The sequence below is a fragment of the Castor canadensis genome, chromosome 8 (assembly GCF_047511655.1).
Source record: "Castor canadensis chromosome 8, mCasCan1.hap1v2, whole genome shotgun sequence".
Lineage (NCBI taxonomy): Eukaryota > Metazoa > Chordata > Mammalia > Rodentia > Castoridae > Castor > Castor canadensis.
The window spans coordinates 79,551,891-79,579,706 of NC_133393.1; the positions used below are offsets into that span (position 1 = coordinate 79,551,891).

Here is a 27,816-nt window from a genome sequence, read left to right on the forward strand (position 1 = left end):
GACACCTCCAAAAAGGAGAACTATAGGCCAATCTCCTTAATGAACATTGATGCAAAAATCCTCAACAAAATAATGGCAAATCGAATTCAGCAACACATCAAAAAGATTATTCACCACGACCAGGTAGGCTTCATCCCAGGGATGCAGGGGTGGTTCAACATACGAAAATCAATAAACGTAATAAACCACATTAACAGAAGCAAAGACAAAAACCACTTGATCATCTCAATAGATGCAGAAAAAGCCTTTGATAAGATCCAACATCATTTCATGATAAAAGCTCTAAGAAAACTAGGAATAGAAGGAAAGTTCCTCAACATTATAAAAGCTATATATGACAAACCTACAGCCAGCATTATACTTAATGGAGAAAAACTGAAACCATTCCCTCTAAAATCAGGAACCAGACAAGGATACCCACTATCTCCACTCCTATTCAACATAGTACTGGAATTCCTAGCCAGAGCAATTAGGCAAGAAGAAGGAATAAAAGGAATACAAATAGGTAAAGAAACTATCAAAATATCCCTATTTGCAGATGACATGATCCTATACCTTAAAGACCCAAAAAACTCTACTCAGAAGCTTCTAGACATCATCAATAGCTATAGCAAAGTAGCAGGATATAAAATCAACATAGAAAAATCATTAGCATTTCTATACACTAACAATGAGCAAACGGAAAAAGAATGTATGAAAACAATTCCATTTACAATAGCCTCAAAAAAAATCAAATACCTAGGTGTAAACCTAACAAAAGATGTGAAAGACCTCTACAAGGAAAACTATACACTTCTGAAGAAAGAGATTGAGGAAGACTATAGAAAGTGGAGAGATCTCCCATGCTCATGGATTGGTAGAATCAACATAGTAAAAATGTCGATACTCCCCAAAGTAATCTACATGTTTAATGCAATTCCCATCAAAATTCCAATGACATTCATTAAAGAGATTGAAAAATCTACTGTTAAATTTATATGGAAACACAAGAGGCCAGGAATAGCCAAGGCAATACTCAGTCAAAAGAACAATGCAGGAGGTATCACAATACCTGACTTCAAACTATATTACAAAGCAATAACAATAAAAACAGCATGGTACTGGCACAAAAACAGACATGAAGACCAGTGGAACAGAATAGAGGATCCAGATATGAAGCCACACAACTATAAGCAACTTATCTTTGACAAAGGAGCTAAAAATATACGAGGGAGAAATAGCAGCCTCTTCAACAAAAACTGCTGGGAAAACTGGTTAGCAGTCTGCAAAAAACTGAAACTAGATCCATGTATATCACCCTATACCAAGATTAACTCAAAATGGATCAAGGATCTTAATATCAGACCACAAACTCTTAAGTTGATACAAGAAAGAGTAGGAAATACTCTGGAGTTAGTAGGTATAGGTAAGAACTTTCTCAATGAAACCCCAGCAGCACAGCAACTAAGAGATAGCATAGATAAATGGGACCTGATAAAACTAAAAAGCTTCTGTTCATCAAAAGAAATGGTCTCTAAACTGAAGAGAACACCCACAGAGTGGGAGAAAATATTTGCCAATTATACATCAGACAAAGGACTGATAACCAGAATATACAGGGAACTTAAAAAACTAAATTCTCCCAAAACTAATGAACCAATAAAGAAATGGGCAAGTGAACTAAACAGAACTTTCTCAAAAGAAGAAATTCAAATGGCCAGAAAACACATGAAAAAATGCTCACCATCTCTAGCAATAAAGGAAATGCAAATTAAAACCACACTAAGATTCCACCTCACCCCTTGTTAGAATAGCCATCATCAGCAACACCACCAACAACAGGTGTTGGCGAGGATGCAGGTAAAAAGGAACCCTCTTACACTGTTGGTGGGAATGTAGACTAGTACAACCACTCTGGAAAAAAATTTGGAGGCTACTTAAAAAGCTGGACATCGATCTACCATTTGATCCAGCAATACCACTCTTGGGGATATACCCAAAAGACTGTTACTCCAGAGGCACCTGCACATCCATGTTTATTGCGGCACTATTCACAATAGCCAAGTTATGGAAACAGCCAAGATGCCCCAGCACTGACGAATGGATTAAGAAAATGTGGTATCTATACACAATGGAATTTTATGCAGCCATGAAGAAGAACGAAATGTTATCATTCGCTGGTAAATGGATGGAATTGGAGAACATCATTCTGAGTGAGGTTAGCCTGGCCCAAAAGACCAAAAATCGTATGTTCTCCCACATATGTGGACATTAGATCAAGGGCAAACACAACAAGGGGATTGGAGTATGAGCACATGATAAAAGCGAGAGCACACAAGGGAGGGGTGAGGATAGGTAAGACACCTAAAAAACTAGCTAGCATTTGTTGCCCTTAATGCAGAGAAACTAAAGCAGATACCTTAAAGCAACTGAGGCCAATAGGAAAATGGGACCAGGAACTAGAGAAAAGGTTAGATCAAAAAGAATTAACCTAGAAGGTAACACCCACGCACAGGAAATCAATGTGAGTCAATGCCCTGTATAGCTATCCTTGTCTCAACCAGCAAAACCCCTTGTTCCTTCCTATTATTGCTTATACTCTCTCTACAACAAAATTAGAAATAAGGGCAAAATAGTTTCTGCTGGGTATTGAGGGGGAGGAGTGGGTGGTAAGGGAGGGGGTGGGGGCAGGGTGGAGAAATGAACCAAGCCTTGTATGCACATATGAATAATAAAAATGAAAAAAAAAAAAGAACCTGGCTTTAACAAAGCAATTCTGAATTATTTTAATATATTGTACATTTAGGCAAACTAGGAAATGTGTTGAAGTTGGGATCAGGATCCTAACTGTGGAACTGAAAGGGGATAAAACACAGCAAGGAAAAGGCAGCGCTTTGGAGAACTGGGTTGGAATTGGAGGCGTCAGGGTGAACAAGATTCTGTGTGTCTGTGTTCTATGTCTAAGCTTTGTCACTGAAAAAGGAAAAGCAATAAACACGCCCAACATCCAGAGCCTACTAAAGGGCATCAGAGCTCCTTTGACAGATGGCTAATTTCAGAGCTAGGGCAAGCAAAGTAGAAGATAAATCTGCAATTTTTTTGTTGGAACAGAAAACAGGAGTTATTTAAAAAAAAAAAAAAAAAAGATGGAGGCATGTCAAAAGGGTCCAAGAAGTGGCCAAAGGAGGCTCCCACCAGTCAAATCTCAAACAACTTCAGCACTAATATAATTGGAGGGAATAACGTATTATAAATCATGGGAAGCCAGGCACCAGTGGCTCACACCTGTAATCCTAGCTACTCAGGAGGCAGAAATCAGGAAGGTCACAGTTTGAAACCAGCCCGAGCAAATACTTCAAGAGACCGTATCTTGAAAACACTCATCACAAAAGGAGGGTTGGTGGAGTTGCTTAAGGTGAAGGCCTTGAATTTAAACCCGAGTACTGCAAAAAAATAAAATAAATCATGGGAAGTAATTACCTAAAGAGTTCATACTGATTAGAGATAAATTAAAACAGGCAATAATGGAGGGTTCAGCTCTTCCTTATAGAATGCTGACTTGCCAAGTGAGGTAGGGAACTCAGTACTAGAACTGGATGACCATCAATCCACAACTGCCATGGGAAAGACTGTTTTCAGCAAGAACCAGCAGTGTATGCTAAGTCTAGAAGTTTTGAAAAGAAGCAGAATATTTACATGCTACTAAAGACTACCCCACAGACTACTTCTAAGAGGGAAAATGACAACACTGAAGAGAAACTGAACAACATTTAGCTGAGTGGTCAAAATCAACATCACTGGTGCGTGAGGGGGATAGAAAAAGGTGACTATGACAGTTAAAGGATGCAACATCACATAGAATCTTCTAAGCAGGACTGGATAGTCTGAACCTAATCTCAAGGAAACGTCAGTCAGTCTAAAATGAAGAGTATGGTGGAGGGGGTGAATTCAAATATGATATATTTGATATATTTTAAGAACTTTTGTAATTGCCACAATGTACTCCCACTGAACAAAATAAAAAAAAGAACATCTGAACAATTTTTAAAGAAAAGGTGAGGGTAGAGGGGATCTAGTTTCCAAAAATGTCAATGTCTTAAAAAAAAAAAACCTAAAAAGCTGTTCATTAATCAAGTAACAAAAAGACACATAGATGACAGATTAAAGTATCAATATTAAATTTTCTGAATTTAATATTTACATTGTGATTAGTAGGAGAATGTCCTTATTCTTACAAAAATATACTGATGTTTTTAGGGGTGAAAAAGAGCACTATATGTAGCTTTCAGGCAAAGGGTTCAGAAAAATGCAATCTATAGACACAGAATCAATGACAAACCAAACAGAATAAAATGTTAGTAACAGATGAACCTCAATAAAACACTTAAGGAACTTCTTTGCACTGCTTTTGTAAACTCTCCATAAGCTGGCATGTTTTCTCAAATGAAAGGTTAAAAAACAAAGCCTTACATTTGTCAGTGCTTCATAAACAGCTCTGAAGGCTGGCTGCTTGTCATCGTGGTAAACACCTCTGTTCCCATGAAGAATGAAGATTCCTTCTTCTTCTGCTTCTCGGCAATTGCTTCCATATATACAATGATCTGGTCGATAATTCCATTGACATGGAAAAACAAAAAGGCTTTCTACAGGAAGAAAACCAAACAATGAGGCAAATATCGCTAAGTCTAAAAAAAAGAAAACATTGCAAATATTTAGTTTAAAATACAGCTGTTAGGCTGACGGTATGGCTCAGGCAGTGGAGCACCTACCTGCTTTGTAAGCATGAAGCCCTGAATTCAAACCCCAGTCCCACCAAAAAATAAAATACAGCTCTTAAAGAAAAAGACTGAAAGATGGTGGAAAACATGTTTAACATTTAGATTTCTTCCAACTAAATCAACAGTCAAGAAAAAGGTCTTACTGTCTCAAATGTAAATAAATATGACAACAATTAATATAAGTCAAAATCAAATAAATACATTTCTTCCTTTTTAACTATCATCTGTGACTGTTTTTACAAATGTAAAGAATAAAAGGAATTTAAATGATTACCTGGATTATGAAAAAACATGATATTCAACAGATCTTGATCACCCCATGTGATGTTTAGCTTATATTTTTTAAGCAATGGCATAAGTATGTCTCCCCATTGTAGCCGTACAGTTGTCATATCATTCTGTTGATAAGAACATGAAAAAGAGTCTCAGAATTGCAGGTCTAAATGGAAGCATGACAATTCCTCATTCTTTCATTAGCAACCATTAGAGAGCCACAAAGAAAAATACAAACTCCTTTTATCACAAAATCTAGTATAATTCTAAATGAGAGGAGACTGCCCTGTAGATGTAGATAACAAAAGCTACATGTAGCGATGGTAATACTAAAAGTCAGCAAAGAAAGAGAAAGTAACAATTACTACTACCCCTTAATTTTAAGATGGTGAAAGTTCTTGTCTTAAAAAGCAAAGAAAAAGGGCTGGCTGAGTGGCTCAAGTGTCAGAGAACCTGCATAGCAAGCCTAGCAAGCATGAGGCCCTGAATTCAAGCCCCAGTACCACCAAAAAAAAACAAAAAAGGAAAGAAAAAGTAGTATGTTAAACTGACCAAGATCTAAAGGACAAGATTATTGTGAGAGAAAATATAAATTTTATTTGGTAGCTACTATAATTTTCCTATTAGTTATTGTTGTTAACCACTTACTGTGCCTAATTTATACATTAATCTTTAACACAGCCCTGCACGAATACAGTTTGGTACTACCCAACCTTTCAGGCATCAGGGGATCTTGGAACATATTCCCCTCAGATAATGGGGGCTACTGTACTGCAAATAAGACACAAAACTAGAATATGGCGACTAGGGCACGGAAGCAGACTGCATGAGCTCCGTGAATCAAAAACCTTCCTGAGGTGCTGGAGCCACACCTGGCAGAAATATAGCACCAAGGAGAATCAAAACTTCGACACCATGAGCCCCCAGCCTGTACAAAGCTTCTCCACACCATGTTACACTGAGAAAACAGGAGGGCTCCCACGCCACCAGACGCCAGCTCCAAACCTGCTTAGGAGACATCTGACAGACCAACAGGTGAGCACCAAGCGTCATGAGGTATTCCCCCAGCAACATGAGCAACATGAAAAGTCAAACTATACTACCAAAGTGAAAAACAATCGGCTAACCTCCACACACGCTGACAGCAGGGGGCCGCTGACAGATCACTGACCTTGTCCAGAAAAAGTGGGCACAGAGAAAGGGGTAAGGCAAAGAAACAAGCCCCCAGTAAACCAGCACAGCAAAAACCCAACTCCAAGGCAGGACCGCTAGTGGGCTACAGAGCTGATCCCCTGAACCTGAAGACAAAATACAAACTTAAACTGCCACACCTCACTGAGGGAGGAGCTGATTAAGCAGCTGCCACTGAAAGACAGAAGAAAACAAACAACCACCTGGCAAGACTACAACAGAGCTTCCACTTAAATACCAACACCAGGACTGGATGCTGGAGGAGTAACACCAGAAGTTAAATAAAACTGAAATTCAATTGTTCCTGAAACTGGAGGTTTCTTTTGTGTGTTTGTTTTTGTTTCTTGATTGTTTGTTTGTGTTTGTTTGTTCATAGCTCCCCAGTGACTTCTTTGGGGCTTTTTTATTTTGTTTTGTTTTGTTTTGTTTTGTTAGTTTTACTATTGTGAGTTAGTTAATGCTAAATTACACCCAGACCAGGGGCAGAAATAGCAGACACACACACTTAGCTACAAACCCTATAAAGCCAGAAAACAAAATTAAACCAAGGGGAAGAAAACAGATGACTGAAACCACCAACTAGCCTATCAAAAATATAGTGAACAGTACCAAGCAGAGTGATGGGAAGATGAAAAAGGCATGGAAACCATTCTCCCCACCAAAAACAATTTAATACAAAATTCAGAGGGAAATGAAGAAAATGGATACCCAGTTCCAGACTCCAACAAAACAAAGATAAACACCACCAAGGAACCCAATGATGCCCACAAGAACACCCTCAAATAAGAAATCCTGTACGTAATCACTGAGAATTTCATGGAGATGTTACTAGATATGGTTAACCAAAACATCCAAGAGGCACACAGGAAATTTCAAGACACCAAAAAAAAATACGAGAGAAGACAAAAAATAATAATAATAAAAAAATACGAGAAGACACAGAAATAAATGAACTCATAGGAGCCCTAAATAAACACCAAAGTGAAACACTATAAATAGAGAGATAAATGAATTAAAGACAAAAAAGGACAATTTTAAAGAGGAAGTGACCTATGATATGGAAAACCTCAGAAAAATGAAACAGAAAAACAAAACACAATGGAAGGCCACTCCAGCAGACTACAACAAGTGGAAGACAGAATCTCAGAACCTGAAGATAAAAATGGAAATTAAAGGAAAAACTGAAGAGCTATTAGTCAAGCAACTCAAGACCTGTGAAAGTTATATGCAAGAACCCACCGACTCCATCAAAAGACCAAGCCTGAGAATCATGGGCATAGAAGAAGGAGAAGAGGTGCAAGCAAGACAGATTTGTAATATATTCAACAAAATAATAACAGAAAATTTCCCAAATCTAGAGAAAGCTATACCCATGCAAGTACAGGAAGCCTCCAGAACACCAAACAGACTTGACCAAAATAGAACTACTCCATGACATATTATCATTAAAACAATAAGCACAGAGAATAGAGAAAGAATACTGAAGGTTATAGGAGAGAAAAAAACAAATAACATACAAAGGCAAACCCAACAAAATCACAGCAGATTTCTCAACGGAAACCTTAAAAGAAAGAAGGGCACAGAGTAAGGTATTCTGGGCACTGAATGAAAATAACTTCAACCCTAGGATACTCTGCCCAGCAAAACTATCATTCAAAATAGATGGCAGGGAGAAATGAACCAAGCCTTGTACGCACATATGAATATTAAAGAAAAATGAAAAAAAAAAACAAAATAGATGGCGCAATAAATGACTTCCATGATAAGCTGAAACTGAAACAATATATGACCACCAAACCACCACTACAAAAGATTCTTCAAGAAATTCTGCACACAAAAAATGAAAGCAAACAAAACCATGAGAGGACAGGCAGTACCAAACCACAAGAGAAGACAAGACAAGGAATCAGAGAGTAACATTAATTCAGCTGCACACAATCAAACCCTTAAAGAGCAAAACAACTAAATGATAGGAATCACCACATTTGTATCAATACTAGCACTGAATGTTAATGGACTTAACTCCCCCATCAAAAGACACCATTTGGCAAACTGGATTAAAAAGGAAGATCCAACAATCTGTTGTTTACAGGAGACGCATCTCATTGACAGAAACAAGCACTGGCTTAGGGTGAAAGGCCTGAAGATTTACCAAGCCAATTGCTTGGCAGGAGTAGCAATACTTATCTCCAACAAAGTAGACTTCAGATTTACATTGACCAAATGACATAAAGAAGGACACTCCATATTAACAAAAGGAGAAATAGACCAAAAGGAAATAACATTTATCAACCTATATGCACCCAATATCAACGCACCCAATTTCATCAAACATACTCTGAAGGACCTAAAAACATATATAGATGCCAACACAATGGTAGTGGGAGACTTTAATATTCCCCGATCACCAATAGAGAGGTCATCCAAACAAAAAAAATCAATAAAGAAATTCTAGAACTGAATCACATCGTAGATCAAATGGACCTAGCTGATGTCTACAGAATGTTTCATCCAACTTCTGCACCATATACATTCTTCTCAGCTGCCCATGGAACCTTCTCCAAAATTGATCATATCTTAGGGCACAAAGCAAACCTCAGCAAATAAAAGAAAACAGAAATAATCCCATGCATTCTTTCTGATCACAATGCATTAAAACTACAACTCAACAACAAAAACAACAGTGGAAAACATGCAAACAATTGGAAGCTAAACAACACATTGCTCATTGATCAATGGGTCATTGATGAAATAAAAGAGGAAATTAAAAGGCTACTGGAAGTTAATGAAAATGAAAACACAACCTACCAGAACCTATGGGACACAGCAAAGGCAGTCCTAAGAGGAAAGTTTATAGCCATGAATGCATATATTAAAAAGATCTCAAACTCCTAGAAAAACAAGAACAAGCAAATCCCAAAACAAGCAGAAGGAGAGAAATAATAACAGTAAGGGATGAAATTAATGAAACAAACAAAAAACATACAAAGAATCAACAAAACAAAAAGCTGGTTCTTTGAAAAAATAAACAAGACTGACAGACCCCTGGCAAACCTGACTAAAATGAGGACAGAAAAAACCCAAATCATTAAAATCAGAAATGCAAAAGGGGAGATAACAACAAATACCATGGAAATCCAAGAAATCATCAGAGACTATTTTGAGAACCTATATTTTAACAAATTTAAAAACCTGGAAGAAACGGACAAATTTCTAGATACTTATGACCATCCAAAATTGAGCCAAAAGGATATTAATCACCTGAATAGATCTATAACACAAAATTGAAATTGAAGCAGCAATAAAGAGTCTCCCAAAAAAGAAAAGTCCAGGACCTGATGGATTCTCAGCTGAATTCTGTCAGACCTTTAAAGAAAAACTAACACCATCTCTCCTTAAACTTTTCCACAAAATAGAAAGGGAAGGAACACTGCCTAACTCATTTTATGAAGCCAGTATTACACTTATCCCAAAACCAGATAAAGACACCTCCAAAAAGGAGAACTAGAAGCCAATCTCCTTAATGAACATCAATGCAAAAATCCTGAATAAAATAATGGCAAACCAAATCCAACAACATATCAGAGATTCACCACAACCAAGTCGGCTTCATCCCAGGGATGCAGCGGTGGTTCAACATATGCAAATCTATAAATGCAATACAGCACATTAATAGAAGCAAAGACAAAAACCACTTGATCATCTCAATAGATAACAGAAAAAGCCTTCGATAAGATCCAACACCACTTCAAAATAAAAGCTCTAAGAAAACTAGGAATAAAACAAATGTACTTCAACACTGTAAAGGCTATACATGACAAACATCAGTCAACATCATACTTAATGGAGAAAAACTGAAACCATTTCCCGTAAAATCAGGAATGAGACAAGGGTGCCCACTATCCCCACTCCTATTCAACACAGTACTGGAATTCCTTGCCAGAGCAATTAGGCAAAAAGAAGAAATAAAAGGAATACAAATAGGTAAAGAAACTGTCAAAATATTCCTATTTACAGATGACATGATCCTATATCTTAAGGACCCAAAACACTCTACCCAAAAACTCCTAGACACCATAAACAGCTTCAGGAAGTTGGCAAGATACAAAATCAACTTACAAAAATCATTAGCTTTTCTATATACCAACAATGAACAAATTGAGAAAGAATATATGGAAACAATTCAATTTACAATAGCTTCAAAAAGAATACCTAGAAGTAAACTTAACAAAGGATGTGAATGACCTCTACAAGGAGAACTGAAGAAAGAGATCAAGTAAGACTAAAGAAGGTGGAAAGATCTCCTGTGCTTATAGATTGGTAGAATCAACACAGTAAAAATGGCTATACTCTCAAAAGCAATCTACATGTTTAATGCAATTCCCATCAAAATCCCAATGACATTCATCAAAGACATTAAAAAATCTACCCTAAAGTTCATTTGGAAACACAAGAGACCACGAATAGCCAAGGCAATGCTCAGCAAACAGAGCAATGCAGGCGGTATCACAATACCTGACTTCAAACTATATTACAAAGCAGTAACAACAAAAACAGCTTGGTACGGGCACAAAAAACAGACATAAAGACCAGTGGAAAAGAATAGAAGACCCAGATATGAATCCACACAGCTATGCCCACCTTATTTTTGACAAAGGCACAAAAATATATGATGGAGAAAAGACAGCCTCTTCAACAAACGTTGCTAGCAAAAGTGGTGATCCGCCTGCAAAAAACTAAAACTAGATCCATGTTTATGATCCTGTACTAGTATCAACTCAAAATGGATAAAGGACCTTAATATCAGACATAAAACTCTGAAGTCAGTATAGGAAAGAGCAGGAACTACTGTGGAATCAATTGGTATAAGCAAGGTCTTCCTTAGTTGCAGCTCAGCAACTAAGAGAGAGGATGGACAAATGGGACTTCATAAAATTAAAAAGCTTCTGCACAACAAAAGAAATGGTCTCTAAACTGAAGAGACCACCCACAGAGTGGGAGAAATTATTTGCCAGCTATACAACAGACAAAGGACTGATAACCAGAATATACAGGACACTCAAAAAACTAAACTCTCCCAAAATCAATGAACCAATAAAGAAATGGGCAACTGAACTAAACAGTTCTCAAAAGAAGAAATTCAAATGGCCAAAAAACACATGAAATTCAAATGGCCATGAAGGAAAGGCAAATCAAAACCACACTAAGATTCCACCTCACCCCTGTTAGAATAGCTGTCATCAAAAACACCATCAACAAGTATTGGCAAGCACATGGGGAAAAAGGAACCCTCATACACTGCTGGTGGGAATGCAAGCTAGTGCAACCACTCTGGAAAACAGTAAGAAGGCGTCTTAAAAATCTAAACATAGATCTGCCATATGATCCAGCAATCCCACTCCTGGGGATACACCCAAAGGAATGCGACTCAGGTTACTCCAGAGGCACCTGCATATCCATGTTTACTGCAGCACTATTCACAGTAGCCAAGTTATGGAAACAGCCAAGATGCTCCACTACTGACGAATGGATTAAGAAAATGTGGTATTTATACACAATGGAATTTTACTCAGCTATGAAGAAGAATGAAATCTTACCATTCGCAAGTAAATGGATGGAACTGGAGAACACCATCCTGAGCAAGGTTAGCCAGGCTCAGAAAAATACCGAAAACCGTTATGTTCTCCCTCATATGCAGACTTTAGATCTAGGGCAAAGGCAGCAATGTTGTTGGACTTGGGTCACACACTAAGGGAGAAATTGGGATAGGCAGGAAACCTGAAACTTGAAAGTGTTTGATGTCCCCACTGCAAAGGAGCTAATACAGTAACCTTAAAATGACAGAGGTCAATATGGGAAGGTGACTGGGAAGTAGTGAAGAGGTCAGGTAGAGATCAATCAATTCAGGTTGTAATACACTTGTGCATGGAAGCAATTAGGAATCTCTGTATAACTATCCTTATCTGCACTAGCAAAAACACTATGTCTTTCTTATTATTGCTAATGTCTACTCTTCAACAAAATTGGAGAAAAGGGCAGAACAGGTTCTGCCTGGAAGCAAGGGGGGTCAGGAGAGAGGGAGGGGCCAGGGGGAGAAATTGCCCAAACAATGTATGCACACATGAATGAATAAAAAAATTAAATAAAATTCATCACTGAATAGAAAAGAAAAAAACATACTGAATAGTGTTATTGCATCTGAAAAGGTTTATTGTATGTTTAACGTAACTTTATTGCAAGAATATTAAAATGGGTAGGAAAAAAAAACTAGATGGAGCAATAAAAGTCTTCCACAATAAACAGAAACTAAAACAATATATGACCACCAAACCACCACTACAAAAGATTCTTCAAGGAATTCTGCACACAGAAAATGAAAGCAAACAAAATCATGAGAGAACAGGCAGTACCAAACCACAGGCGAAGACAATCCTCCTGTCTCTGGCTCCCAGGTGCTAGGAAAGCATATTGTGTTTTAGTGTTTGACTTTAGTCGTATGTATGTTTTTACTCGATTTATCAATTTCAAATGATCTCTCTGAACTTCTAATTATAAATGATCAGTCTGAAAATAATAGTGACCATGGTAATAGTAACAATAGCTAACACTGAGCATGTACCATGTGCCAGTGTTCCCAGCACTTTTTATCATTATATATTAACAGGATTAACCCTAAACAACTGATACAGATCAAGATACTAAAACTATATGCATTTGAAGGACATAGTCCTCATCTTAAAAACAAACAAACAAAAAATACACACACACACACACACACACACATTTGGATGATACACAGATTTAACCATTAAAAATCAAATATGTACTTGATTACATATATATTTTAAAAATATATCTATTCAGAGAAAATCTACCAAAGAAAAATTATAGAGTTCAATGGGGTGGGGAGGTGGACAAAAGTACTAATATTATTTGCTGATGACATAACCTAGCATTATCTAAAATAACCAATGAAAAACAATGAGATATGAGTTTAGTGAGGAGGGTATCATATATAAAGGAGTTCGTGTCAATGTGAACAATGGAAGGACAGCCAATAATGGACAAAAGATATGGACAAAAAAACAGCAGAAACACAAATGTCTAAAAATTATATGAAAAGATTTACAACCATACTGGAGTACTGGAATTTTATTCTACATAAGGAAAATACCAACTAAAAATTATTTTTTAGCTACCTGGTGGTTAATACCTGCAATTCCAGTTACTATATAGGTGGAAATAGGAGAATTGTTCAAAATCAGCCTGGACAGAAAAAAAGCTAGCAAGATCCTATTTTAAAGAACAAGGGATGGCAGTTCACACCTATAATCCCAGCTATGCTAGAGACTAAGGTAGAACATTTATGGTTTAGGGCCAGTCTTGGGCAAAAAGCAAAACCTATCTGAAAAATAATTAAGGCCCAAAGGGCTGGGGGCATGCCTCACGTGGAAGAGTACTTCCCTAGCAAGCACAAGGCCCTGAGTTCAAACACAAGACAATAAAATTAAACCACCCATTCTCCAAAATATCATATACACCCTAAAAATGTGATTGTGTGTAATGACACAGAAATCAGCCAATTATATAATTAGTAAATGAAAAAAAAAAAAAAAACCCAAGCTGAAGATCTGTATAAAAGGGTGCTATAATAAGTGCTAATATATATGTGTATTTTTTTCAAAATACATTTTTGAAAAGGTTCAGAGAACATAACAAGTTTATAGAATCACTTTGAACAATAGCACGAAACTGGGAAGAGATGTATGTGGGGAGGGTCTTTTTATTTTTTTTAAGTTCCCTATATATTCTGGTTATCAGTCTTTTGTCTGATGTGTAGCTGGCAAATATTTTCTCCCACTCTGTGGGTGTTCTCTTCAGTTTAGAGACCATTTCTTTTGATGAACAGAAGCTTTTTAGCTTTATGAGGTCCCATTTATCTATGCAGTCTCTTAGTTGCTGTGCTGCTGGGGTTCCATTGAGAAAGTTCTTACCTATACCTATTAATTCCAGAGTATTTCCTACTCTTTCCTGTACCAACTTTAGAGTTTGGGGACTGATATTAAGATCCTTGATCCATTTTGAGTTAATATTGGTATAGGGTGATATACATGGATCTAGTTTCAGTTTTTTGCAGACTGCTAACCAGTTTTCCCAGCACTTTTTGTTGAAGAGGCTGTCTTTTCTCTACCGTATATTTTTAGCTCCTTTGTCAAAGACAAGTTGGTTATAGTTGTGTGGCTTCATATCTGGGTCCTCTATTCTGTTCCACTGGTCTTCATGTCTGTTTTTGTGCCAGTACCATTCTGTTTTTATTGCTATTGCTTTGTAACATAGTTTGAAGTTAGGTATTGTGATACCTCTAGCATTGTTCTTTTGACTGAGTATTGCCTTGGCTATTCGTGGCCTCTTGTGTTTCCATATGAATTTAATGGTAGATTTTTCAATCTTTTTAATAAATGTCATTGGAATTTTGATGGGAATTGCATTAAACATGTAGATTACTTTTGGGAGTATAGACATTTTTACTATGTTGATTCTGCCAATCCATGAGCATGGGAGATCTCTCCACTTTCTATAGTCTTCCTCAATCTCTTTCTTCAGAAGTGTATAGTTTTCCTTATATGTGGGGAGGGTCTTACCTTTTTATTCTACATACAACAAACTGAATTTTTGTAAGCCTAATTTAGTTTTGGAATTAACTCAGGGACTCACCCTTGCTGGGTATCGTGCTACCACTTGAGCTACACCCTCAGTACTTTCCTTCAGGCTAAACTCAGACTGTGATTTTCCTACCTTCTTCTGAGTAGCTGAGAGTACAGGTATGCACCACCACACTTAGCCCTTCTGTAATTTTTAAAACAGAGAAAGTTTTAATTTTAGCAATTCTACTACCATAATGCTTATGTATATTTACGTCAACTAGTTTCATATTTAGAAATATATATGCCTTGAAAATGTATCACTGTCAGCCCATGGTACATATAGCCTACCTCATACAATGTATTCTCAAGTATTCTTCAACAATTCATTTATGGCCTCATTTCTAAAACATTCACCTGATTGTTCTTTGTCAGTAACTGGCTACTGAGGTGCTACTTTGTGTCTAGCATCATGCTAAATATTCAGAATATAAAGATGTACAAAAGACATACCCTGCCTTCACAAGGTTGAAAACAGACCAAAAAACACTTTACAAAGTAACATATGGCAGGCCACAAACAGGGTACGGAAAACATTCAAGGAAAGGATTCCAAAAGAGCCTAATTTCTATTCTTCTGATTTTCTCTAATTAAAAAAAAAATTAAGAAAAACTGAAATATATAAATATATAGCTAGGCATGGTTGCCTGTAATCCAAGCACCGGGAAGGCTAAGGCAAAAGGATTGCAAGTTCAAAGCCAGTTTGAGCTACAGAGAGTACCCAGCTCAAAAAGTAATAAGGATTCAACACTGTAAATATAATCATTACACAAAAAACAAAGAATATATTAATAACTTAACCAATGTGGCATCACTGCCTATCGAGAATTAAGATATACAAAGAACAAAAAAGTAGACTTATTATTTTAGCTTTACATATATATATATGTAACTCTACTTTATCAGGTTGAAACTGAACAGCAGGAACCAGGTAACAACAAAGCAGAGAATTTAAAATATGACCTTTATTCTAAATGGACAATCTGTGACTTTCTGTATGGTAACATGCATGGATATATATGAAATAATTTGAGAAGTGATTATAAGTAATCCAGTTACATGGCTAAAGATCTAAACTTAATTATAGAAATTACAGAATAAGAAAAACCAAGGCAATGTTTGCTACAGATAGACAGGAAAACTATCAAGAAAAATATAGATGAGAAAATAAATTAAAAATTAAGACATTTTATAGAATCATCTCAGCCATCACAAATGAACAATATTTGGAAATGATGTAAATCTAAGTGTGTTCTTACAGGGCAAGAACAGAGTTGTTTATTAACACATGGAGGGTAGCTATGAAGTAAATTCTACCTACTGGATTTATGTAAATCAACCCTCTGTTCTTTCTCTTCATAAAATCAGTAACACACATAGAAAAAAGCTCAAAAGCTTAGAAATTATTTCAACCCCCACATCCACATCTGTAGCTGGCTTAAAATATGCCACAAACAAAAAGAAAAGAGAGATGGAGAAATTACTGAGGTATTTAAGAATGGTATTTAAGTAAATAAAAGGTAAGCAAAAAAGCAGTAGTGAATTTGAACTATATAGCTGTATTTTAATTTTTTTAATCAAATGATATTAAAGCATCACTCCAGTTCCTTGCAACATTAAACTTCCCATAACTATACAAATTTCAAATGCAGTTATTGAGAAATCACATTGTTTCTTTCCAGATAATCTTACAGCACCATCTTCTGGTATAGTATTAACAAGCATAGTCTAACAATCAGAAAAAAAGAAATCATATTATTATCCCGGTTTTACTTAGTAAAATGCTATGCTCCATAAAAATTATAACACAATGACAAACTAAAGAAAGATATTCTTTGTTACTCAAGGACAGAAGTCACCTAGCACTGGTCTCATTAATGCATCAATTCTGTAAGACAAAGCTGTATTAAAAACAAGATTCTGTAAAGTTTCAAAAATGAAAGGCTTATAAAGTAAGGTTTATCAGATCAATACAATATCAGAGTGATGAAGACTAACATGTTGGTACATGGTGAAGCAGTTCTGCAGCCTAAGCAAAAATGAGGAAACACAACTAAATGAAGTGAGGATTTTTTTTTTAATTTTATATTAACAGTGCAAGAGCATTGCATTGTGAAAATTTCAGATTCATATAGGGTACTTTGAACAAGTTCGTCCCTTCCTAAATGAGGTAAGGATTTAAACAGACATGTAGAAGGGAGAAATTACTCATGATGTCAATTCTAATCTACTAGAAGTCATAGAATAACATATGGAAAATATATACATCTAAAAACATACATATAGGTTCATAAGGCCTAATATCTCTTAGTATTTAATTTACTTCTAACTAGAAATAAAGAAATAAACAGAAAGGAAAACAGTGGATGTTTGCTTAGAAGTCAGTCTTTAGCTAAGGTTTAAAATCTGCTTACCAAGTGTCATGCTCTGTACTACATATCTTAAGAGGATCTCTTTGATAGCATAGATAAATGGGACCTCATAAAACTAAAAAGCTTCTATTCATCAAAAGAAATGGTCTCTAAACTGAAGAGAACACCCACAGAGTGGGAGAAAATACTTGCCAACTATACATCAGACAAAGGACTGATAACCAGAATATACAGGGAACTTAAAAAACTAAATTCTCCCAAAACTAATGAACCAATAAAGAAATGGGCAAGTGAACTAAACAGAACTTTCTCAAAAGAAGAAATTCAAATGGCCAGAAAACACATGAAAAAATGCTCACCATCTCTAGCAATAAAGGAAATGCAAATTAAAACCACGCTAAGATTCCACCTCACCCCTGTTAGAATAGCCATCATTAGCAACACCACCAACAACAGGTGTTGGCGAGGATGCAGGTAAAAAGGAACCCTCTTACACTGTTGGTGGGAATGTAGACTAGTACAACCACTCTGGAAAAAAATTTGGAGGCTACTTAAAAAGCTGGACATCGATCTACCATTTGATCCAGCAATAGCACTCTTGGGGATATACCCAAAAGACTGTTACTCCAGAGGCACCTGCACATCCATGTTTATTGCAGCACTATTCACAATAGCCAAGTTATGGAAACAGCCAAGATGCCCCAGCACTGACGAATGGATTAAGAAAATGTGGTATCTATACACAATGGAATTTTATGCAGCCATGAAGAAGAACGAAATGTTATCATTCGCTGGTAAATGGATGGAATTGGAGAACATCATTCTGAGTGAGGTTAGCCTGGCCCAAAAGACCAAAAATCCTATGTTCTCCCTCATATGTGGACATTAGATCAAGGGCAAACACAACAAGGGAATTGGACTATGAGCACATGATAAAAGCGAGAGCACACAAGGGAGGGGTGAGGATAGATAAGACACCTAAAAAACTAGCTAGCATTTGTTGCCCTTAACGCAGAGAAACTAAAGCAGATACCTTAAAGCAACTGAGGCCAATAGGAAAAGGGGAACAGGTACTAGAGAAAAGGTTAGATCAAAAAGAATTAACCTAGAAGGTAACACCCACACACAGGAAATCAATGTGAGTCAATGCACTGTATAGCTATCCTTATCTCAACCAGCAAAAACCTTGTTCCTTCCTATTATTGCTTATACTCTCTCTACAACAAAATTAGAAATAAGGGCAAAATAGTTTCTGCTGGGTATTGGGGGGGGGAGGGGGAGGGGGCAGAGTGGGTGGTAAGGGAGGGGGTGGGGGCAGGGGGGAGAAATGAACCAAGCCTTGTATGCACATATGAATAATAAAAGAAAAATGAAAAAAAAAAAAAAAGAGGATCTCTTTTAAACTAAGTTAGTTAGATAATCCCATTTATTGTGCTTACTTTTCAGTCAACAGAAGTGACATGTGGAAGCTAACTAGCTGGCTAGTGGTTAAACAGTGAGCAGGTGGCAAAGCTACACATAAAGCCAACTTTACTCCAAAGTCTACAAACTACAATGACTTGCAGCTTACCCTAACCAACTAATCCACATGAAACTGGTAAACAGTAGAACACAGTATATATTCAGAACGCAGTGAATTTAGTCTGCCTCTTTCACCGAACCCATAATTTGAAAGATTAGAGACAAACATGGATTTTTTTTTTTAAGTTAACTTCCAATATAGCACCATAACAGTCAACACTTATATGTGTTAGTTATTGTTTTAAACTCATTTAATCCTCACAAAAGCCCTAAGACTTTGGTATTGTTAACTTATTCCATTTCATAGAGAAAACTTAGGCCCCAAGATAGTTAAAACTTAACCCAAGGTCACTGAATTCCTAAGTAAGGTGCATGGCTTTTAACCAGACCAACAGACTGTAGTTTATGCTCTCAACCACAACTATGTGTTGTCCTAAGATGAGCACACTTTATATTCAGGTATCTTATGATGCACAGCTACTAAATGGCAACTACTTCCTGCAATGGCAACCTAGGGAGATGTTGTTCACTACTTGGTGTGTTGATTTTTCACTTCATTGTGCACGATGCCATCTGGTTTGACTCTCTGTAATGCTCTACTAAATAGAATGCTTTGAATTGGCTTTTCTTCAATTACTCTAAAGAGAAAAATTCTGGGGGGGGATAAAGAAGAATGATAGCAAGGGGGTGAATTTAAGATATATTTTAAGTGCTTCTGTAAATGTCACAATGTACAACAATAATATAATAAAAAGGAAAAAAAAGAAGAGTTCTGAATAGTCTGGATTTTTATAAAAAACTAAATTGGAAAGCAAACGATTTCAAGAGAAAAGAGTAAGGCTAAACAACTACCTGTATCAGCTGCTTACCTTGAAGTATTTCCTTCTCATTCTCGTCATGTTCATCAACATAACTCCAGAGTTGACTCCAGTTTTCCCATAGTATGGGTGCCTAGCAAACCGATTATACCATCCTATTCGAGGCTCCTCATGTTCTAGTGCCATTGCAGCAATTTGTGTGGAATTAAATTTCTTCAGTAAAGACCAAATATCATCAACAGGTCGTAAAAATAGGATGTCCGTGTCAACATACAATAGTGAATCAACTTCTTTCAGGATTAGCTATGAGAAGAGATGTTTGAATAATTAGCTATAATTCTATTTATTTATGAATTTCTTTTTCTTTCTTTTTTTTTTTAACTTGGTATTGGGGTTCAAATTCAAGGCCTCACATTTGCTAGGGAGGCACTCTCCTCCAGCCCCTAATTCTATTCATTAATTTAAAAAATAGATAAATAAAAGGAGCTTTAGTTATAGACGATATACTAATTTTAGTTACAGAAGATATACTAATTTACATCATTCCAGTATCAACTAGTAACTGGTACAGCCAAATTGAAATCAAGGCCATCTGGCTCAAGTCTATGGTCTTATTTCTAGGCTAACATCTTCCAGCAAATCAAAGAAAATGTGCACTTAACAAGGGTGAAAATAAGACTTGTCTTAGGAGAAAAACTGGCCATGTTGCACTTTCAGAGATATGTTAAATCTCCTGATGACACTTTCCATAGAGATTTTCAAGAATAATTTTTTATTCTGCCTTACCCACAAACTTTAGAACCTGGCTCTTACAATTTTAAATTTACTGCCTATCCTGGAATATTAGTAAAATTCAATGATTAGGTTAAACTTAAACCTTTTTAGTTAAGAATACAATGAGACCGGGTACCAGTGGCTCAGCACCTATTATCCTAGCTACTCAGAACACAGAGATTATAAAATCAAGGTTCAAGGTCAGCCCAGATAAAAAGACCCTATCTCAAAAATACCCAATACAAAAAAGGGTTGGCAGAGGAGCTTTAAGTGGTAGAGTGCCTGCCTAGCAAGGATGAGGTCCTGAGTTCAAACCCCTGAACTGCAAAAAAAGAAAAAAAAAATCTAATGATTGATGTTAGAGCCTAAATAGTGACCGTCTCTTATTCAGAGACTGGTGAAAAAGAGATGATTGTAACTGTGTCGTTTTTTGGGGGGTAGAGAGGAGTGAGAAGAAATGTTTGTAATATCAACACTCTGCTTCTGTATCATAATGCATCATGTGTTTACAGATCAGTGTATTCTTAGCAGACCAGGAAGACACTAAAAGCTTCAAGTTCAATATTGGCAACCACTGACAACTGGAAGTCAGATGTAAGGTTGTATGATAAGCACATCAGTATTTGTCTTTGGTTCCTTTTGGGGGAAGAAGGCACAAGCATAATTTATATTAATTCTTTTTATTCATCTATTTCAAAGGAAGAGAAGCTCAGTAAAAAAGTTTATCATTAGGAAAAATAAAGCATTGATTTTCTCAAATCTGGTTAAAAAGGTGTCAATGTAACAGTAAAGTATGAGGACAATTGGACAGGTTTCAAGTATTTTCTTTAGTACTTAAAAACTAGAATAATTAAATAATCTGGCAAATTTCATATCACATCAGCAATTAAATTTACTAATAAAGTAGAACAAAATGGCAGTAACTTCATGCTTTTCTTTCATCACTTATTATTCTTCAATAACATTTATGTATCTATTTATTTAAGGTCTGTCTCCTCCATCAGACAATAAACTATGAAAATAAGCAACCTGTCTCTTCCAGTTCATCCGTATACACCCAGTACTTTAGTACAGGCGAACGGCAGAACATAAGCACTCATATTAGTTAAATGAACATGATACCGCAATAACTGAACATAAAATTTATACTAAAAACTTATAAAAGCCTAAAACTTCTTTGGCTTTTTTCCAACCATAATCCCTCATTTGTGTGCTTTCTACAATGGAAGGCAAGACTGAGAAAGGTCCTAGGGTGCAAATTTTTTAACCACAGCATCAAAATACTGCTGAGGCAGATTTGGCTATGAAAATTATAACTTTAAATCTATTTGAGCAGAGTGGCTCAAGTGGTAAAGCACCTGCCTAGCAAGCATTAGGCTCTGAGTTCAAACCCCAGTACCACCAAAACAAAACAAAAAATCTACTTGATATCCTGGATTAGGTAAACTACAGTCTTAATATGCTAAGGCAGCCTTAAGAATAACAAAGAACTGGATGTGAGGGCGATCTGGCTGCGACATCTGTCACCCCATTGATCGCCAGGGTTGATTCGGCTGATCTGGCTGGCTAGGCGGGTGTCCCCTTCCTCCCTCACCGCTCCATGTGCGTCCCTCCCGAAGCTGCGCGCTCGGTCGAAGAGGACGACCATCCCCGATAGAGGAGGACCGTTCTTCGGTCAAGGGTATACGAGTAGCTGCGCTCCCCTGCTAGAACCTCCAAACAAGAATAACAAAGAACTAATGGTTCTTCCCCATAATTCACATGCTTTCTAGGAACATGTATGCTTTTAAATTCAGTATTTATACTACTGTAAGTATTTTCTGCTTGTTAATTTTTAAATTAACAATACTATAAGAATTTTAAATGTCATAGTTGTCTAAAGAACTACTGTGAATTTTAAATTATGAGTGAAATCACAAAATGGAAGCGGAGCTTTGTTTGATATATATTTTTAGATTAAAATGGAAAATCAGGGTTTTTCACAGAATGGCTCCACTCAGCAATGAGTTCACTACCTTATGTTTTGTGATTGCATTTATACATAAGTTAGAAAAGGCAAATGAGCGTGGTGTAAGACAGAAATGTCATTAATAATGCTATTCTTTATTTCCCAAGCTAACGCGTATAGTTTACAACTTGAAGGACTATGCTGGCAAAAGACTTGGCTCCAGTGTGATCTGACCATTACTTCTTTCCTAGAGATAAAACAGTTCATAGTAACTGCATGAGTTAAGTGTAAAAACTTATTTCAACAAAAAATTTCTAAAAATTTTTCTTTTTTCTTTTCTTTTTTTGTTGGACTAGGGATTGAACTCAGGGCCTTGCACATGCTAGGCAAACACTCTATCACTGAGCCCTGTTGTTTTTTCTGTTAATTTTGTTTTTATTTTCAAATTTTGTTTTTGAGAGATGGTATTACTTACTTTGGCAGGACTGACCTCCAACCCATGTTCTTCTTGCCTCTGCCTCCCAAGTAGCTAGAATTACAGGAATACACCACCATGCCCAGACAAATTTTTAAATTTTTAATAGGGTTTTATTACAAGTTTAACTTGTTCAATGGAAAGTTTTTTTCTCATATTCAAAAGGAAAAATAGCATATACACATGTGTACTTATTCAGTTATCTAGGCGTATTTGTAACTCTTTAGACTCATCTACATAAAAGTAAGTTTCCAATTTAAAAAAAAAAAAAACACAAGTAGGGTGGGGGTGGGGAGACTTACTGGCAAGAATAACCTCTGGGAAGCACATGGTTTGAAGAGTTTTTTCCACTCCACTGCATTCTCCTTTGGAAAGGTTATGGGGTATAATGTATAATTAAATTTCTGAAGAAATGACCAGCTGTCAAGCTAAAAAATAAAAAAAATTAAATTTAAAAGTTTAGATTTGTTTCATGTTCAATTTTCTCTGTAATATCATAAACATACAGTTATGGAATGAGAAAGACAAAAATAAGATCATATACATTTTATGTGTATAGTTAAGAAAAAGATTCTTACCTTTGTAGATGCCACAATATGCACCACTACCCAGCACAACAATAAAAGGAAAAAAAAAAAATTCTTCTTTTTCACCATTCTTTTTGTTTACATTCAAAATCTAAAAATCACAGTAATATGCCAGAAAAGATTTTACCATTAAGAATAAATTATCAGAAAATAAATTTTAAAAAGTCATCAAGTTGGAAGAGCCACACAGGAATTTGTCTTCCTTAACTTGACCTGCGTAAATTCTCTCAATTTCTAAACAAATTAGAATCGGAAAAATCAAGTGCTAACACAGTATGTATAACAAAATTTTTACATTCAAATTCAGACTAATATAAAAATAGTGCCTATTTGTGCAAAATTTTAATGTGCACAGCCAATCCTGATAAAATATTCTGAATATGTATTCAAAGCCAATTTTTAAAAAATCATTACCAAAAACATATACTGAAAATCTATAATGAGCATTCACTCTTCAATATCTTGAATGAATTTCAAAGGCACTAAACTGTTTCAAACCCACTTAAGTATTGCCTGTCATTGTTGCTTAACAGACTTGTTCTGATGGGTTTTGTTGTTGTTTTGAGGATACAGAACTTTTTTTCTGTTGGAGACAGGGCCTCGCTACATTGCTCTGACTGGCCTCAAACTCCTAAGCTCAGGAGATTCTCGACTTAGCATCCCAACTATCTAAGACTAAAAGCACATGTCACCAGGACCCACTTTTTAAAACTGCTGATTCAAGTTATCTAAAGAGCATGCAAAAACAGCAAATGGGTGGGGGGGAATGACGGGACTAGTTTATAAAGCAGGATAAATATGATGTCTTTTGAATTATGACTGTATTCAAGTAATTTTTAAAATAGTAGTATCTTCCAACATAGTCTACAGAAATACCTTTGCAGCAACACTCTGCTTTGGTGTCTGCGTCAGTTTAAAAATCTAACAGTTTCCCTTCCCAACTTATAAATCACTGAAAGATCCTTTCAATACCAACTTCAAAATGGAGTATTTGGCATTTTCATTTAACATTACAGTATTTAGTTATTTTGGATACCAAAAGCATGCTCTACCAAATATTTGATATGCTTTCATCAAAAGCAATACCAGATATTCTCAGCATCAATTGTAACAGTCAAAGAAAGCCAAAGCTTTCTCATTGTATTTTCAAGTTTCACAGTTAGTAGGCCTATTACTATTCTTTTACCCTCTAGAGTAAGAGTAATTCCTCAGTTAATATTTTAGAAAATAACCCAGATAAAGAGATCAAGATCACAAAAGTATGTATCAAAAACATATACACTAGACATAAACTCAAGTAAATTTTTAATACTTCTTGTAATCAAAGATTTTAGCAAAAAACTAAAAGACCTGAGATCACAAGTGGTATTTTTCCTTTAACATACAAATGAACTAAATTCACTTGAAAAAAAATTAAAGATCAAGCATAAAAATCCAAATCAGTTTAAAAGCTTGATTTAGTGGAGAAAAGATACAACAAAAGGGCGAGGGGAGTAGAGCGAGAGAATGACAGGACACTCGCATTTTCTTTATCACCATCTAAGGTATTAAGATCTAGGTCAATTTCTCTTATTATGTTCTGTTCCTTTATCTGACCACTAATTCTTTACAGCAATTTTTGTTGTTGTTATTAAAGAGGTTATAAGCCTGCTCTCATTTTCTACCCTCACTAACAGCCAAGTATGACTAAATCCATGCCAGAGGAATTCTGGATTGAAATGTCACCACTACTCTACAGAGTGTCCTTAAAGAAAAGGAAGGGACTGCCCTTCCTTCACTTCTTCCTCTCTTATGTCATACATTGATGGCTGGAGCTTGAGTAGCCATATTAGACCATAAGGTAAAAGCCTCATGCTGCAAATGGCTCAGCTACAACCAGAAAAAAAAACAGCCTCTCTCCAGTTTTGAAAAGCAGAATAAATATTTTTGTTCAAGGAAGGAATAAAACATTCTATTACAGCAAACTACTAAATATTCAACTCTATGAACTTGATTAAGTCTCAAATACTTACTCTGTCTTTAAAGCTATCATGTAGTTGATCTTCAGCAAAAATATGGAATTGCAGAGGTTTGACACTGAAAATAAGAGCTGACTTCAACATGATCATGGTTTCTTCCAGTCTTTCACCACAGGCGACAACAGCAAGATGCATTTTCTCAATAGGCTGTGTTTTCAAACTGTATCTAGTAAGAAAGAAAAATACATTTCCCAACAGTTTTTAGCACATGTTCACAACTACAAAGTACTTTTACCATATTCAAAAACAGAAACTCAAAACTTCTATTTAAGAAACAAAAACATATCAAATTACAAAACGTCACAATTCAAGAACCAATCAGTCATGTTTCTCAACCAATGTTCCTTACTAGGGATCCTTGAACAAAAACTGACTTTCAATTCTCCTAGGAATTCATAACTAGTCCCATTGTAGCTACAGAAAAGTTAATTCATTACTCATACTAGATACCTTAGGATATGAGGACTTAATTCTCTCAAGAAATCTGTCAAGAAAGAGACCATTGCCTGGCTGACTTGAAGGACTTCCATTCAAATTTTCAAAAAACTCATTAAAGCACATTCTTATTCTATTTAAAACCCCTTCCTACACCTCCTTCCACCTATATACAGACTACTATGAAGCAAACCAGTCATAATTTCAATCATAAACATTCCAGTATTACGCCCAGTCTTAAATCATGCTAACTACACCCCAAGATAAAAACATTTCTTTTTTTGGTGGGAGGGAGTACAGTACTGGGGTTTGAACTCAAGGCCTCACACTTGCTAGGTGCTCTACAACTTGAACCACTCCACCAGCCCTGTTTTAGGTTGAATATTTTCAAGACAGGGTCTCTCGAACTATTTGCCTCGGCAGGCTTCGAACTTCAATCCTCCCAATCTCTGCCTCCAGAGTAGCTACGATTGTAGGTGAGTCACTTCTTACAGTGGTTTAAAAAAAAAAAAGCTTTCATTAAAATACAGCCCAGAGTGGCCCAAACCTGTAATGCCAGCACTCAGGAGCAAGAAGATAGATACCTTCAGGCCAGTCTGGGCTACATAGCAAAAGCCTGCCTGGAAAAACAAACAAAAAAACATGATTTGAGAATCTCTAACAGGCAGGATTGCTTAATTTTAAAAGTAAGCCAAAATAGCCATATGCTGTTTTGCACAGAACTTTGTACACCCATAGATAAGAGGTAAGGCCCTGAGTTCAAATCCCAGGGCCACCAAAACCAAACAAACAAAACAAAAACAAAAATAAGAGGTACAATAAACCTTAAGAAAAAAGCAAAATGTTCGTAAAGGGAGAGAAACTCCTCCTAAAATCAGCCCCAGGACACCTTCTCCCAGGAATTTTAGTAAGGATTGTTTTGGCCACACTGCCCCCTCTTTTCTCCCAGTTTCCACAGGAGTAGTGTCAAGTACATTGTATTTACTTTTATCTTTGGTGTCACTTTGTAGTAAAAGCATTACATAAGGTACAGATGTCAATACCTAAATTGACAAAAGGATATTCATTTCTGAAGATGTCTATGCCTAGGACACACCTTGGTGTTCCTATACACCAAGGACGGGGAAAGCAACTGGAATAGGGAGAAATAGAAAATCAGCTTCTCTACTGCAGGAAGTACTAACTAGAACCTTCTCAGCAGTCATAGCAAACAGCCACCCCAGTAATTCTAGCCACAACTGAATAGTCTGTAAAAATGTGCTATGTGCTGGGTGCCAGTGGCTCACACCTGTAATCCTACCTACTCAGGAAGCAGAGATCAGGAGGATCATGGTTCAAAGCCAGTCTAGGCAAATAGTTTGTGAGACCCTATCTCGAAAAATACTCTTCACAAAAAAGGGCTGGTGGAGTGGCTCAAGGTGTAGGCCCCAAGTTTAAACCCCAGTATCCCCCTGCCAGAAAGAGAAAAAAATGTGCTATTTTAGTCACAGTATGAAGTAAAAGTTCCTGCAGATTTAAAGAAATGTCATCCAAAAGGACATTTTAAAGTCAAGCCTATTGTTCCATGAGTAAAAGAAATCCTCAGATAGTGCAGTATCAACACCAGCATGACACCATGACAGCAGCTGTCTCCACATGCAGTATGGAAAGCTGGCCCTGGCCAAAGAGCCCAGCAATCACAGAACTGATTCCTCTGTGGGTTCTGTGGGCTAAGCAGAGACCAGGAGAACTTTTACGTGAAAAGGCTGCAGCCCCCTGGTCACCAAGAGAGGGACCCCTGCCAGATGGTGATTTTTGCCAAAGGCCATAAGGAGGATCAACCTTCACAAAACCCCCTAGGCCAGCCAGCCTTCCCACCCACCCACCCTAAGTGATTCCAGGCAGTCTCCAGGTGCTGAGCTAAAATTCCTATTCCGAATCTACTAAACATAAGTCACTTATAGTA

General features: G+C 36.5%; 1 protein-coding gene across 3 annotated transcripts in view; it reads right to left on the reverse strand.

Annotated features, from left to right (window-relative positions):
• Positions 1–27,816, reverse strand: part of Gxylt1 (glucoside xylosyltransferase 1) — a 60,020-nt gene that overhangs the window by 14,752 nt on the left and 17,452 nt on the right. For all 3 annotated transcript variants that reach the window (XM_074083141.1, XM_074083143.1, XM_074083142.1), the window contains 5 exons: positions 25,431–25,602; positions 23,134–23,259; positions 19,686–19,937; positions 5,032–5,155; positions 4,450–4,622 (listed from right to left, as the gene is read on the reverse strand). In XM_074083141.1, the coding sequence (XP_073939242.1) occupies positions 4,450–4,622; positions 5,032–5,155; positions 19,686–19,937; positions 23,134–23,259; positions 25,431–25,602 (847 nt within the window). The remainder of the gene's footprint in view (positions 1–4,449; positions 4,623–5,031; positions 5,156–19,685; positions 19,938–23,133; positions 23,260–25,430; positions 25,603–27,816) is intronic.